Source organism: Corythoichthys intestinalis, chromosome 20 (assembly GCF_030265065.1).
Source record: "Corythoichthys intestinalis isolate RoL2023-P3 chromosome 20, ASM3026506v1, whole genome shotgun sequence".
In the NCBI taxonomy this organism is placed as follows: domain Eukaryota; kingdom Metazoa; phylum Chordata; class Actinopteri; order Syngnathiformes; family Syngnathidae; genus Corythoichthys; species Corythoichthys intestinalis.
Window position 1 is genome coordinate 36423663 of NC_080414.1, and position 15989 is coordinate 36439651.

The 15989-nt window shown below is 38.6% G+C and overlaps 1 protein-coding gene across 1 annotated transcript in view; it reads right to left on the bottom strand.

Moving 5' to 3' along the window:
- Positions 1 to 699: 699 nt before the first annotated feature.
- LOC130908894 (receptor activity-modifying protein 3-like) overlaps positions 700 to 15989 on the bottom strand; it is a 105446-nt gene continuing 90156 nt past the window's right edge. The window contains exon 4 of the mRNA XM_057824817.1: positions 700 to 10643. Coding sequence (XP_057680800.1) covers positions 10388 to 10643 — 256 coding nt within the window. The 3' untranslated portion in view covers positions 700 to 10387. The remainder of the gene's footprint in view (positions 10644 to 15989) is intronic.

Consider the following 15989-nt stretch of genomic DNA (forward strand, 5'->3'; position numbering starts at 1 on the left):
AGCAGCTTTAAACTACATTCAATTAATTTAATGTTGTGAATTAACTGTTATAGTTGTAAGACAAGATTCGTCCGATTTAGGAGTATTTTAGATAAAAAGTTAATTAGGTTCGTTACAACAGAGCCTTCTAGAGAAGTCACTGCTTTAGTACTGCTTTAAGATGGCGGCTGTTTACTAGTCTGTCATTTCGCATCTCGGTTCAATAATACATGTTCTAACACAGCCGTCGTCTGTCATTTTGCATCTAGTTCTACATATATATGATATCTACTGTAGCCGTATGTTTGTAGCAACTAGCAACTGGACATTGTTTGTAGCGGCTGTCGGCCGCAGCCAGGTATGATTGTTTTTTTTATCTAGCTGCATGAGTTGAACATGATATTTACTCTCGGTCCGTTCTTCATTGCGTCCCAAAGACCGCGCTGACTGTGTTTTACTTCCGCTTTACCTGGTATAATTCAATAATCGGAATTTGGACGTTTGTAAATCGTTCTTGAATCTTCCACGGCCGAATCGCGAATAATCTAAGAATTGGAAATTTCGTATGCCTCTACAAAACACACCTAAAAAGCACTAGAAAAGGGTTTGAGGGAAAGCAATGGAGACTTCTAAAGTGGCCAGCAATGAGTCCAGACCCGATTCCCATAGAACACCTGTGGGGAGATCTGAAAATGGCAGTTTGGAGAAGGCACCCTTCAAACCTCAGGGACCTGCAGCAGTTGGCCGAAGAAGAATGGACTAAAATTCCAGCAGAGAATTGTAGGAAACTCATTGATGGATACCAGAAGCCGCCAAGTATTAAGCTGAGGGTGCTAATACTTTTGTTCGGCCCATTTTTGGAGTTTTGTGTAAAATGATCATGATTAGATTTTTTTCGCCCATTCTCTTTTGTGTTTTTTCATTGCAAGCAAAATACATGAAGATATTCCTACCAAAGCATTTGTAATTCTTTTCTGGGAGAAATTAAGCATTATCTGACAGAATTGCAGGGGTGCCAATACTTTTGGCCAGCTGTGTACATTAGACAAACTAATACGTACAACGTCTCAGTGTAGTAACATAATTTTATTAATCAGTATCTCATAAGTTACACTGTTATAAAACAACCACTAGAGACTCAAATAGATGAATCAGAGTGTTGTCTCATGTTTGTTTGTCTTTTCCAGTGATGACTGTCCCTTGAGTAACTCAGCAGTGAGTGGAAACTTAGAGAATCCCTTCAAGTCCCACTTTGGGGTCCTTTTCATCCTTTTGAAAATGTCGTCCACCGGGAATCTTATTTCCCATGAGTTCAAATAGTTCTATCACTGGATACTTTGGCCTTCAGCTACAATACAGTGCTTTGAATGACTAGAATGTCCAAGTTTTTCCGGCCAGTAGATTCATCCGACGAAATGCTTCCAATCAGAAGAAGTAATATTATTTCGCATAGGAAAAACACATATAACTCCAAGGCAAATACAATAAATAGACAGAAATTTTGGCAAATGTACATGAACTCTTTTCAGAGTTAGGATTTAGCAACCAGTGCCTAAAAAACAGCTTCACATAAAGCAAAAAAAAAAAAAACTCAACCTTAATGATTGGTTGGCAATCGGAATTTACCAGTTTTGATAAAGCATTTTAACATTTAGAGTTACAAAATCATTTATAATATCAAATGTCTTAATCTCGACCTTTAGCATCCCTAAAAGGCTCAAAAAGGCTTGAGACAAATCCCTTTATGGTGGTTATATTTGGGTGGGAGACCATTGTTTCTTTTATGGTTCCCGGCATGTTTTGCAACTGCAAATAAAGACAATGATCACGATGCTTTGGTATGGCATTCACACCATCAACTGTTTCTGTGGGTTTAGTCGTAAAAAAAATCACTGGGTTGATCGCAAGGTTATGTTTGAAAGGGGGAAAAAAGACTAATAATAGAGGAACATCTATCATTGCTTTTGACTGGTTTATGTTGGCATTAATTAAAAGCCCCTTGTGTCTTTTATGATGCTAAGGGACAACGGTGTCAGTGTTCTAAGATTTCCAGGATGACATACTGCTCATCAAAATGTTTTATTTGTTTCTTATTTTACGTAACTTGAGCCAAATAAATCAAAACATACAGATAAAAATCTAACGTTAACATTTTAGGATGCTTTCACACAGAAAATTTGCATTCTCTGGAAAATCTGTCTCTTCACCAATGTATTTATTTCCACAAGATAGAAAAACAATACACAAACCAAACTTGATCTCAACAAATCGTGTAAGATAACACGTTTGCATTCATAGGCGGAGATTGAGGAGAGGCAGCGAAAAACTTCATCTCATGTAGTTGACTCTCCTATAGCCTAAATAAATTTAAAGGAGCAGTTCAGAATTTTTGACATAAGGCTTCATCTTTGAGTCAGCGGGTGTTTAATTAGTCGTTGGAGTTGATTTCAACAAATTCTGTGCAGTTTGTTCGTTGTTTGTTAATTGCAGGGCTCTTGAGTGGCTAAGCTATCGCGAGTCATTGGTGCCTGTGGTATGAAAAAGTATCTGAACCTTTTGGAATTTTCACATTTCTGCATAAACTCACCATCAAATGTGATCTGAAATTTGTCAAAATCACACAGATGAAAAAACTGTGTCTGCTTGAACTAAAACCACCCAAACATTTATAGGTTTTCATATTTTAATCAGGATAATATGCAAAAAAAAAAAAAAAAAAAAAGTACAGAAGGGGGAAAAATAAGTAAGCGAACCATCACATTTAATATTTTGTGGCCCCCCGCTTTGGCAGCAATAACTTCAACCAGATGCTGCAGATCAGTCTGGTACATCGATCAGGATTAATCTTGGCCCATTCTTTTCTACAAAACTGCTGTAGTTCAGTCAGATGCTGGGATGTCTGGCATTAATCGCTGTCTTTAGGTCATGTCAATGGGGTTCAAGTCTGGACTTTGACTTGGCCACGACAGAACGTGTAGTTTGTTCTTCTGAAACCATTCTGAAGTTGATTTACTTCTGTGTTTTGGATCATTGTCTTGTTGCAGCATCCATCCTCTTTTTAGCTTCAACTGTCTGACAGACAGCCTCAGGTGTCCCTACAAAACATCCTGATAAACTTTTGAATTCATTCTTCCATTAATGATTGAAGTTGTCCAAGCCCTGAGGCAGCAAGCAGCCCTAAATCATGATGCTCCCTCCACCATGCTACACGGTGGGGATGAGGTGTTGATGTTTGTGAGCTGTTCCATTTTTCCTCCACACATGTCGTTGTGTGTTACTTCCAAGCAATTCAACTTTGGTTTAATCAGACCACGAAATATTTTGCCAAAACGTCTGTGGAGTTTCCAAGTGCCTTTTTACAAACATTAGACGAGCAACAATATATTTTTTAGACAGCAGTGGCTTCCTCCGTGGAGTCCTCCCATGGACACCATTCTTGGCCATAGGTTTATGTATAGTTGTTATGTGTCCACAGAGATACCGAACTGTGGCAGTGATTTCTATAACTTTTTAGAAAACACTCTAGGGTTCTTTTTTATCTCTCTGAGTATTCTGCACTAAACTCTCGGCGTCATCTTTGGTGGCCAAACTCTCTCCATTTTAGAGCTGTCCCGACTAGTCGACATAGTCGACGTCATCGATGACATAAATCCGTCGACGAGCACAACATCCCGTCGACGGTTAATGAAGGGTTAAAAAAATATATGCGTGGAGAGTTAGAATGTCGGATGCTCTGTTTGCAAGCGGGGAAAGTGGCACAAAGCCAAAAAAAGCGCACCAGAGTGTCCAAAACATTGCCTTATTTCAAAGAAACAAAGGAGAGTACACTCTTCTGTCCTGTCTCTTCAATGCCAAGCTTGGCTGCATGTCGGCCGTGAATAAATACCTCAAGCGCCTTCATGCAGTTTGTAATTTTTTTTTCTTTTTCATTTTTTGTACACCAGAGGGTGCTGTCGCCTTACTAAATAATAATGTTTCATTGACAATGGGCCTATAAGTGCTATTAGTATTGTTCTTCATGCTAATTGAAAGGTTTATTTCATGTTATGGTTTATTTTATGGTATAGAAAATTATATGAGGTTAAAAGGTCATAAATATATACAGTATATACAGTGATTGCACTCAAGGGAGAGATTGTCAATGATAAGGTAATAAATTAAGGTAAAGGCAATTCATATAGGCAATTCATTGGTATATAAATAAGGTTTAAAAGGAAAAAGGTGAAAAGTTTTTGTTAATTTCTAACTGTGTTGCTTTATTTGTGTGCACCGTAGCTCTTACGGTGTGTTTACATCAAGGATGGAATAAAAGTTGTAAACCATCAGTTTAAGAGACCGTCTTTTCAATCGGGATGCTACACTAGTTAATTCTATCAGCATTTGAACTCATTGTTTATTTGTGATTTATTATTGTTATTTACGTGTTTATTTGTACTTTAATAAATAATTTGAGTGTTCCAATATGTTTTTTGTGAATTGATAAGCGTCAACAAAAATGTCATTGCTAAATTAGTAAAAAAATAATAATAATAATAATTATTAGATTAGTCGACTAATCGTAAAAATAGTCGGCTGACTAATCGGGAGAAAATTAGTTGTTTGGGACAGCCCTACTCCATGACAGATGAACATCCAGACTTTTAGAGATGGTTTTGTATCCTTTCCCAGCTTTATACAAATCAACAATCCTTGATCGCAGGTCTTCAGACAGCTCTTTTGACCGAGGCATGATGCACACCAGTTTTATTGTGGGCAGGGCAGCTTTAAACCACTCATCAGTGATTGGGCACACACCTGACTTAAATTGTTTGGTAAAAATTGGTTTCAATTGCTCTTCAAGTCTCCTTAGGCAGAGGGTTCACTTACTTATTTTTCCCCTTCTGTCATTGTTTGCATGCTATCCTCATTAAAATATGAAAATCTATAAATATTTGGGTGGTTTTAGTTAAAGCAGACTGTTTTTACATCTGTTTGATTTTGACAAAGATCAGATCAGATTTGATGGTGATTTTATGCACAAATGTGAGAAACGTTCAGATACTTTTTCACACCACTGTAGTAATGTAATGCTAACGCGAATGCTATGCTAACGCTAAGTTTGTGATGATCACTCAGCATAGATCTTTAAAGGCTAAAGCAACATTGCTTATTCTCTCATGCCAAGATAAGAAAACAAATCTCACTGTGACTGTGTGTTTCAAAACAAGCAAGCCTCGAGAGGAGAGGTGAGTCGAGGGGGGGGGGGGTCGCAGCACGTCATATGAGTGACACAACCAGATACTGCTATGATGCAGGCTAACTACACACAAAAATTTCACACTTTGCGAACATGTGACGGAACTTGTGGCGCATTTTCGTCTCGTTGTCGTCTGACGGAAAATGGCACTCCTCTCATTATGCTTTAGTCTCCCAAGACACATTTTTAGCTCGTTACCGTCTCGTCATCGTCATCAAAAAAATTGTTCGTCGACGAAATATTTTCGTTATAGTCATTGTTGACAAAAACAAAACTGGTCCTGCAGAATGAAATGAATTACGTCACTTTGGTGTTGCATTGTTTTTGCCAGTATTTGGAACAATGATCTGCATTTCAGATTTATTTGACTACATTACATCTGTTAATATCGTTTTTTCATTGGCATGCTAAGCTAGGGTGACCAAGCGTCCTCTTTTGTCCGGCCATGTCCACTTTTTACATCATGTCCGGGGCGTCCGGCGGGGTTTTATAAATTCATCAAAATATCCGGATAGTTTTTCACAGGACCAATTAGCGTGTGTTGAAATTGACTGGCACTTTGCACAAAATACTACGGTACTGTGCTTCCTGTGAAGTGTTCCTAGAGAACAAAGAAAAAAAGTGTTTAAACATAAAAATAAAACAGAATTTTACTTTCCAGACGGAGGAGGCACACTCTTAATAGTGTTGTATCCGTCGTGAAAGATTCGTTCTTTTTGAACGAATTGTTTGGGTGAACGAGACCGAACTAATCACCATTTGCACTGATTCGTTCTATGAAGTTGGGGCTTGTTAGCTGCGTGGGAGGGCGTTGAGCAAGTGGCAGTGTCTTCTGACATCGCACACAACCAATCAGACACCAGCCTCATCGCGGGCAGGGGAGGGAGCGGAAACAGAATCAGGGCGTCTGTCACCCACTTCCAAGTGTGGCCAATAAGCAGCCAACATGCAAGCAATGGGCAAAACTGAGTTATGTCACTTCCCGTTCACTTACTCGCTTGCTGCTGACTTAACTTTCCAGTCATGCGGTGAACGAGTTAAAAAATCTAATTTACAGTAGTATAAAACTCTTTCGCGGGTAGCTACGAAGCAAGCAAAAGCTGAGCTGCGGTCGTGTGACGGCAGTGCAGGGGGGAGAGAACTGTGACTGTATGGATGCTTCATGGCAGCGATATTTACCTCATATGTGCACAGAAAAAAAGAATATTTAGTATGATCACCATAATACTGATTTGCAATGAAACTGTATATACATGTCAATTTTTTCCAAGTGTTTTTTTTTTTTTTTCCCGTGTCAGAGCGTGTCTGGTGTTGGTTGGTTTGACAAATTATGTCCATCCGTCCATCATGTGCTACTCAAGCGCCCAAAAACAACGCACACGGGCACGGGAGATGTCACAATATGTCTACATTTTTCTTAACAGACTAATGAGAGTAGAAAGGCGACATCGTAAAGAGCAAACAATTATTTCTCGTCAGCATTTGACGATCTGAGATGAGGGGACAACAGGGGTGCTGACCGGATTATTTTATTTATTAATACCAGTGCAAAAATTCAATACGATCATCTTAATACTGATTTGCAATGAAACCGTCAAATATCAAAATGTAGTATTGTTTTCATTTCAGAGCAACAAATTTGACAACTAGCTATTTACACTTTAGTTTTAACAATAGTTACCAAAAATAATAGTGATGAGCATAAAAACAAAACACAACAGAGCGTGAGGTAAATATGATGTGTTGGTCGTCCCAAATTTAGAAATTAAACTTTCGATTTATTTCTATTTTCGTGACAGCAAGCATGCTGCGTTGGGTGGTAGCACCAGCATTGTATATGTGATCAATATCATGCTAAAGAAAGTACGTGCGCCCCCGACCCCAAACCCCCACTCCCGCCACAAAAGGAAAATGTTTAACCGTGTCCTAAATCGAAATGCAAGCACGAGCTATGACTTTGATCCCATAGAAATACGACAGACGACGCGGAAGTTCTCCCTCGCTTCTGCAGCAGCGGGAGGGAGACGAGGCTGGGAAAGCAGAATGATATCGTCTGTCACTCATTTCTGAAACTACGACGAGCGGTCAATGAGGAGCCTGTCTGCAAGAGAGGGAGGGACCAAGCAATGACACTTCCCATTCAGTTATACTGTGAAGCGGTCTTTGGTGATTCGTTCGGCAACGTCACTTCCCGTTCACTAACCGAACGATTCATTTGGGCGGGGAGGGGGATGAGGGGGGCGAACGATTCGTTGAACCATTTGTTTGAATGAGTCTTTTTACTGAACGAACTGGAATGGATTCGTTTCCTCAAGTGAACGACAGATCCCGTCACTAACTCTTAAATATATTAACTGATAAGGCATCTTTGAGTGAACTTTAATTTAAAATTTAAGTATCCTGAGTGTTTTCTTTTTTGGATATCAAAATATGGTCACCATAGCTAAGCAAGCACCATTGACTCGCACTAGCTTAGCCACTCTGGAGCCCTGAAACTAACAAATAACTGACAAACTGCGCGGAATAGTTGAAATCAACTCCAACGACTAATTAAACCCCCACTAACCTCAAGATTAAGCCAAACGTCAAATATTCTGAACTTCATCTTTAAAATAAAGACCTAAATGTCGTCTATAAAGGTTGTGAAAGCCATAAAACAAACAACAAAAATTAATGAAATGAACAAGAATCCAAGTATTTCATAATGAGTCAGAATTATTTTTCAAACATTGCGATTTGGGGTCATCAACATGTTTGCCCCAATTCCACAAAAGTCAAACTACGTATGCATTATTGGTTGAAGAAATATGAAAATGTTTTGGCGGACAGGCAAAAACAGCACAAATGCAGGCATGGTGATTGTCGATGTAACATGCTAACTGCGAACATGCTCACTATGCCATTTGGGCCAAAAACGATTCAGAACAACATTAGATCGAGTTCTCAACACATGCCAGAGTTCATTTGGAGATCTAACCGATCAACTACCACAAAATTTCTTTAGTCACACCTGGCCAATTATTTCATACAACTTGAGTTTGATGGTAACTAATAATTATGGAAGCCCTGAAGTGTCATAATTAAATAAATAAAAACAACAATTTAAAATAAATACCCTTTTGATGAAATAGCAGACGACGAAACTTATTTAATTTTATTTTTGTTTTACTTTCAGTCTGCAAGTGTTAATGTCATGAGCAGCTGAATAAAGTCAGCAAACTACACGGTCATTTAGCTTGCTGTCTAGCTAGGACTGAGCTCCAAAGTCTTGGCGAGGACAGTACAATGTCTTATTTTACATGTTGTCGGAAAGTTTTTTTTCTAGATTTAGGGAGTATTTAGGAGTACAAAGGGCACTGTAGGAACGGAATTCTTTCATAACCCGGAGACTACCATAATTTTTGTACTATAAGGCGCACTTGACTATAAACTGGTACCCACCAAATTTGACACGAAAATGGCATTTGTTAAGAGATATGCTGCACTGGACTATAACCCGCAGCTGTCCTTGCTGTATTATGGGATATTTACTCCAAAAGATATTAACCGGTGACACTATATTTGACAGTGGCATCAAAAGACTGTCATAAGATCAAATGAACCACCATGAAGCTTTGAACCAATAGGCTGCAAAGCTTCATTGCTTCAAGAAGCTTCATTTGGGCATCACTGATCCCTTGGGGGTGAGAGTCAACTTCGGCTGCCACCTTATGTGTACACTTGTCGTCCCATATGCCTCCTAACATGCATTGCAGCGCTATAGATGCAAATAACGATCAAAATTTATGTTCTGTGCTAATTATTTCTTCAGTTACTGTTCCAGTTGTTTCATTAATTGCTCGTTATGGTATTTGGTAACACTTTATTTGACAATGGCGCCATAAGACCATCATAATTATTACATGACACCACCATGAGCATTAGTGAATGTTTATGACATATGTCATTTTGTGTCAAAGAAAATGTTTCCTACTAACCCAAATTAATCTACAAATAAGCTGCACTAGACTATAAGCCGCAGGATTCAAAATGAGAGGAAAAAAGTAGCGGCTTACAGTCAGAAAATTACGGTACTTGTATTATGAAATATATTTATTTTTCTTTAATTCCTTTGAATTTTTTCTTATTACATCTTTTTGTAATCTTTATTTTAAAAAAATGTCATCATTTTTTTCCAAGTAACTTTTTTGTTATTTTTACAAAATTTCACAAGATAAAAAGTGTTTTGTACAAAGTATTTTTTTTAAATTTCATAATATCTATCTCAATGCGCTTCAACACAATGACTCTGTCAATTAAATACATAAGGCAGAGGCAGTTAAGCAATTGAATGATTTTTGACACAGACATGGGCAGCATCAAGTTGACGGAGACGCCGCCAGGAAGGGGACATTTTTTTCATGATTGCACTAGAAAACAGTGACAAGGAGTAGGAAAGATGAGATTATATTAGCCGTGTAAAGAGTTTTACTAGTCTCGGCGAGAATGTGAATAGTTTTTTTGTTATTTGTGAACTACAGTTCCACACAAACATACATCGAGATATCAATTAGCTTAGCAAGGAGAGTTGTGTGAGCCATTTTTCGAGTGTCCCAGAGCTCACAAAAAGTGCAAGGTTTCTTCGGCCTTGACTCGTGCGTATCCGCCTGCTGAAACAGCACCTTAGCACAGATATAAGTACGCCTGCCCCTCTGCTATTGGATGAGCTCTCTCCACCTTATATATTTGATCTACAGAGACCAAGTCTTTGTGCTGAAAAAATGACATTATGAATTAAAAAGGCCATTTTGGAAAAAATTACACTATGAAAAACACTTTTTATATTGTAAAATCTTTTTTAGATAGTTATTACCTTATTTTACAATCTAAAGGCCATATTCAACATTTGTCTGCTATTTTATCAAAATGGTGTTTATTTCAAAATGCTGTTTTTATGAATTTAATTATGACTCTGTTGGGCTTCTATAGATAACTGCATGCAAGTGTGAAAGCACCCAAAATGTTTGAACTTTTTCTTGTCTGAAGATGCTTAGGTACTAGATTGCTGGAATGTGTTTGCAGATCAAATGATCGTGAAAAGCAAACTCCCACAACTTTTGAACGCTGCTTGAATTGTACAGTGATCTTCTGATGATGTCTTTTCATTCAGAGTCCATCTCTCTGCCTTCCCTTCTAAGCCAGGTTGTCGCTTCGCTTGCTGCACCACACCACCAAGGCGATCATGGCCAAGGTGAGGGAAACAGGGATTAGGATAAGGATGGTGAGAGTGTTGTCCGGGGGATCGACCCATACCACTTGCTCCAAAGTGCAGTTGGAGAAAAAGTGCTTGTGTATGCGGATGATGTAGCTCTCCACCAGGGGATTCGGCCAGTAGCAGTGGACGGTGAGAGATTTGCTCTCTGTGCAGAGCGTGAAGATATGGTACTCACTGTGGAGGACATGAGGAAGAAAAGGATTAGAAGAAAATCATGATTTTGTGTCACTATGTCTCCTATTTATGTCAACTAATTTGTTTCAGTCTTTATGGGTTCGTTGTTGTGTTTTGCCACATTCTCTCTAATTTTCCTTATCTCTTATTTTGAATGTGACATTATACCGTCTCTCCTGTTTTTCTTGTTTGGTTTTCCGTTTTTGAGTCCACCATTTTTCCACTTCCACCATAACTCGAGTTGTCCGAAAATGACTTTTAATGGTTCTCCCGATGTTGTCCAACTCCAAAATCCAATACCGCTTTACATACTATTGCTAATTGTATTGTAATGCCCCACTGGTTGCAAAATGTAAAAACTTCAAGGTGTACTAAATTTAATAAAAAATAAAAATAAAAAAAAACATTCTGTGAAAAATAAGAGAACAACTTCAACTGAAGCTAGAGAAAAAGTGTGAAAATAAATGAATATGAGCCAAAATACCCATAACTAAATAAAAGGAAGAATTGTGTAAAATTTTTACACTACACTAAAACCTCAGTTTGCGAAATTAATTGGTTCTGGAAGTAGTTTCTTAACTTGAAAATTCTGCAAATAGAGATCTGTTTTCCATGTAATGCCCTAATCTGCTCCGAGCCCCCCAAAATTCAGACATAAATCCTTTATAGACAAGTTTCCGAGGTACTTCCGCATTTTTGCTCGCGACTTCCATTTTACATTTTCTCCATCCCAAAAAAAACAGTGGAGCTAGAGTAACATTATTCATCAAAACCCCTAAAAAGACAAATTGGAAATATCACATCCATCTGCCATCATCATGACAGGGGAGGACATCATGTTCATGAAGGCAGATGTGGAACCAAGCTTGTGCCACCATGTTGCCGCTGTGTTATGGAAGGTATGTTCTTCCTATCCCGTTGAAGCTGGACGCTGTTCAAAACATTCCACTTCAAACCATACATATAGACCCCATTCACGTGACGTCACAACTCCACCCCCCTGACTTGACCCGCCATGTTGTCTGTCAGCTCATCATGTTTACATATTACCCCTACGTACATTCCTCCTATTACTGCGTGTTTTTCTCCTTGTCGAAGGAATCACCGCCTAGTAAACGAACCCAAAAACGTTCCTGACAATCGTTAACATTGGTTAATCAAAATGGTAAAGGCATGTGTGGCGGTTGGTTGCAGTAACAGAGGAGATAAACGGTCATTTGTGTGCCCATTGTTAAAAGGGCAAATCTCTAAAGTAGGGCTGTCCCAAACGACTAATTTCCTTCCGATTAGTCAGAAGACTATTTTTACGATTAGTCGACTAGTCTAATATATATATATATATATATATATATATATATATATATATATATATATATATATATATATATATATATATTTTTTTTTTTTTTACTACTTTAATAATAAAATTTTTGTTGGAGCGTATTAATTCACAAAAACATTTTTGAACACCTAAATTCTTTATTAACGTATAAGTAAATAACATAAATATCAATAATAAATCACAAACAATGAGGTCAAATGCTGCTGGCATTAAGTAGTGCGATAAAAAATGTAAACGGAAACACTAAGACTTCACCTTTTTAACAGGAGTCAAAACAATTCTTACTCTTTTTGTGGTATGTCATTGTCTATATTGTTCTAAATGTTAAAATGAATTGCAATATCCGGGACAACCATTTTCAGAATACTTTGTGTGAGTTCAGATGTTTTTTCTGGTGTGCATTCGCATTTTTGGGGGAAAGAGAAAAACTGTTCAACTTTTGTTTGTTTTAACCTGAAAATAGATCAAGTAGAAGGCACACTGAAATATTACCACAATTATTTTGAATGAGAGGCACATATACTCACAGTAACAAAAATTAAACATATAGTTTTTTTTCTTTTTTTAATATAGTGTACTACTATATGTATATACACAATGATACTTTATAATATAAAGTAACTAACATTAGTGCAGTCATGGACTACAGTTAGCAGACCAGTGCTGTTTCCATATATATTTTTATTATATTATGTATATACAGGATATATGTATATATTTTCCCCAAGTGGGAGCTTCCATGATCCTAATAAATTTCATAATAATTAAAATATATATATAATTATATAATATATATATTAATTATTTTATTAAATAAAAATGCACGTTGATACGACGCACATAAAGGTAACTTCCATTTTTAAAAAATTGTTAGAATGTTGTATGGACTTACAAACCGCTAGCTTGTTTTTTCTTGTTGTCTTCTACTTGGGTGACGGCGCTTCAAGTGTTCGTTCTTAGCCGACGTGCTACTGTGGTATGCGAGCTCAGCTTAGCAAAGAGTACACACAGTGGCACCCTCCATATTTTCCTTGAAATAATTCCAGGCTCTGGCTATTCTGGTCCGCTTTTTTGGCTTTATGCCACTTTCACGTGTCACCAATTCTGCCCTTTTTGGTAATTGGCGGTGTTTTCAACTTCTCGCCGTAGTGAAGCGTGAACCGGCGATTCACTTGGCTCGTTGTCGTCGGTTCGTCCGATTTCCTCCTCAGGAAGACAGCGGCGTGCATAAAAACACCGTGAGGCGTCGGATGGCTCTTTATAGATACTTTTATTGACCAAAACAAAAACGTGGGGTATGCAGCCACTGAACTCCGCGGTACCCACGCACTTTCTCAACTCACCGATCTCGCTCCCTCTCTCTCGCTCGCCCACTTTCTTCCTCTTTGCTCAATCTGACAATGCCGGTCACATTGAAATAACAGCGGCCCCCTTGGGGGTGCCAGTAAAAACCGCTTGCATCGCGAGCGCCCGCCATTCTAAACTTTATCCGCATGTAATTTTTTTTTCAACCCGTCATTACCCGTCGACGGTATGTTTTGCCCGTCGACGCATTTACGTCATCGATGACGTCGACTAGTCGGGACAGCTCTACTCTAAAGCAGCACGGTTTGTTTATCTCGGTCCATGATGCGTTTGGGTCGACAGCCGTCAGACAGTGGCGAAAACATTAGTAGTCGTGATGCCAACACGATCGCAGACATCATCAGACGGAGACTATGAAGCTCGTCGCCACGGTTGCACAGCAAGAAGGTGAACGCTACAACTAGGCATGTGCCGGTATGAGATTTTGACAATACGATAACCGTGGGCAAAAATACCGCGGTTTCACGGTATCACGGTATTGCAATTATAGCTCCAAAATGTGTTATTTTGAGATGTATGGGTTAAAAAAAAATTTGTTTCTATTGAACAGGATTTTTTTTTAATTTTTCAGGACATAGTTGCAAATTGGAACATGAATATATTGTTAAAATATATTATCAATAAAAAAACAACAAATATTTTAAATAAAATTAAAATAAATGTAACTTGGCGGCACGGTGGCTGAGTGGTTAGCACGTCTGCCTCACAGTTCTGAGATCAAGGGTTCAATCCCGGGCTTCGGCCTTCCTGTGTGGAGTTTGCATGTTCTCCCCGTGCCTGCGTGGGTTTCCTCCGGGAACTCCGGTTTCCTCCCACATCCCAAAAACATGCATGGTAGGCTAATTGAACACTCTAAATTGTCCATAGGTGTGAGTGTGTGCGTGAATGGTTGTGTGTCTCCTTGTGCCCTGCGATTGGCTGGCAACCAATTCAGGGTGTCCCCTGCCTACTGCCCGAAGTTAGCTGGGATAGGCTCCAGCACCTCCGCGACCCTCGTGAGGAATAAGCGGCATGGAAAATGAATGAATGAATAAATATAACTTATAGACTATACCCACAGCCACAGCTCAAGTTGCTCAAGATTAGAGCAAGAACAAAATAAGTTCCATAAAAAAGTAAAAACACTTCTGAAAAATTTTTTTTTTAAATTCTACTGCATGACTTTTTTTTGAGGGTGGAAAAGCTCAAGTGAAGTTTCGCCATTTTCAGCCACTGTGTCAGCTCTAGTCTACATGATGTCATGCCTATGTGTTAAAAAAAACAAAGAATTCATAAGTTAAAAGGTTAAAAATGCATAAGTTAGTTTAAAGTGTAAATATTGTTGTGGAAAGGTTTCATCTAAACAAAAAACAAAACAAAAAAACATTGGGAGTGAGACCTCTCCTTGATCCAGCGAACGTGGATTTGTGCTTAGGGCAAGAGCGTCTTTCACAATTAGCTATCTTTGATGGTATCCCCTTTTCCTCTTCATTCAAGCGAATCAAGCTTGTTTTCTCACTTTGCGGCTGTAACACTCGACAAAGTTGCTCTCCCAGCTAAGCCTAGGCTAACATTCGTCTTTGTAAGCTTTTAGTTAGTTTGTATATTGAATTTGAAAGGAAAATGTGTGTTTTGTTTTTGGCGAACTTTTCATGGTGCTAATCTGTCTAAGCTACTCACACATGGATAATACAATTGTACAATGTTTTAAATGTATTCATTTTGTATATTCCACTTACCATGATTTGAGAGCTCAATAAATTGAAGAAAAGTACGCCTTATGATTGGAGTATTTTGTTTTTGGGTTCACTGGCTGTCTAGCCGATAGCGTCACTTTCACACACAGCAACAAACGGGAGGGGGTGAGCGCTGCCGCGCCAAGCCACTTCTGGCTGCATTTTTGACACATGAAAAATAGCAAATACCGTACTACGGTCTGACGGAAAATTTTAGTGGTTTTGAAACCGCGACGTTTTCACACCACGGTAAACCATGAAACCTGTAACCGGCACATGCCTAGTTACAACAGGTGTTGTGCCGGAAAAAAAAAAGCCGCCGCGCGTGAAATGATCCCGTGACGGGAGCGCCTACACGGAAACGACTTTCTTGTTCCGTGAATATGTATTATTTTACTCTGCTTGAACTAATAAATCTTGTACTGTGAATATGTATTATTTTACTCTGCTTGAACTAATAAATGTCATACCTGTGTGATTGTCATTGGGATATGGTCGTGAAAACCTGTAGACTAGTACATTTCTGTTCATAGATGGTTATGTGGTCCAGTCAACAACCACGATTTGTTACTTAAATACAGTCCTAACATTTTGTGTAATTTAATTATTTATTTAAAACTGATTTTATAGTCGTAAATCCAAAACTGTAAAGCGTCCATGAAAACATTTCATGTTTTCACTTCAATAAAGCTTTATAAATAAGCGCGCCCGTTGTCGAACCGCCGATCAAATTTCATTTTACAATCGTGACAATGGTGACGCTCAGCTGCCCAAACGTCGGTATATATTCGGGCCGTTGCCGATTTTGGGTACCCGACGCCTCATCATAACATCAACTGGAGTATGACTGGAGGTTTTTGCACGGGACGGGACCGGACGGGAGGAAACATCGATTTGGGCATCAAATATGGATCTGGTGACTGG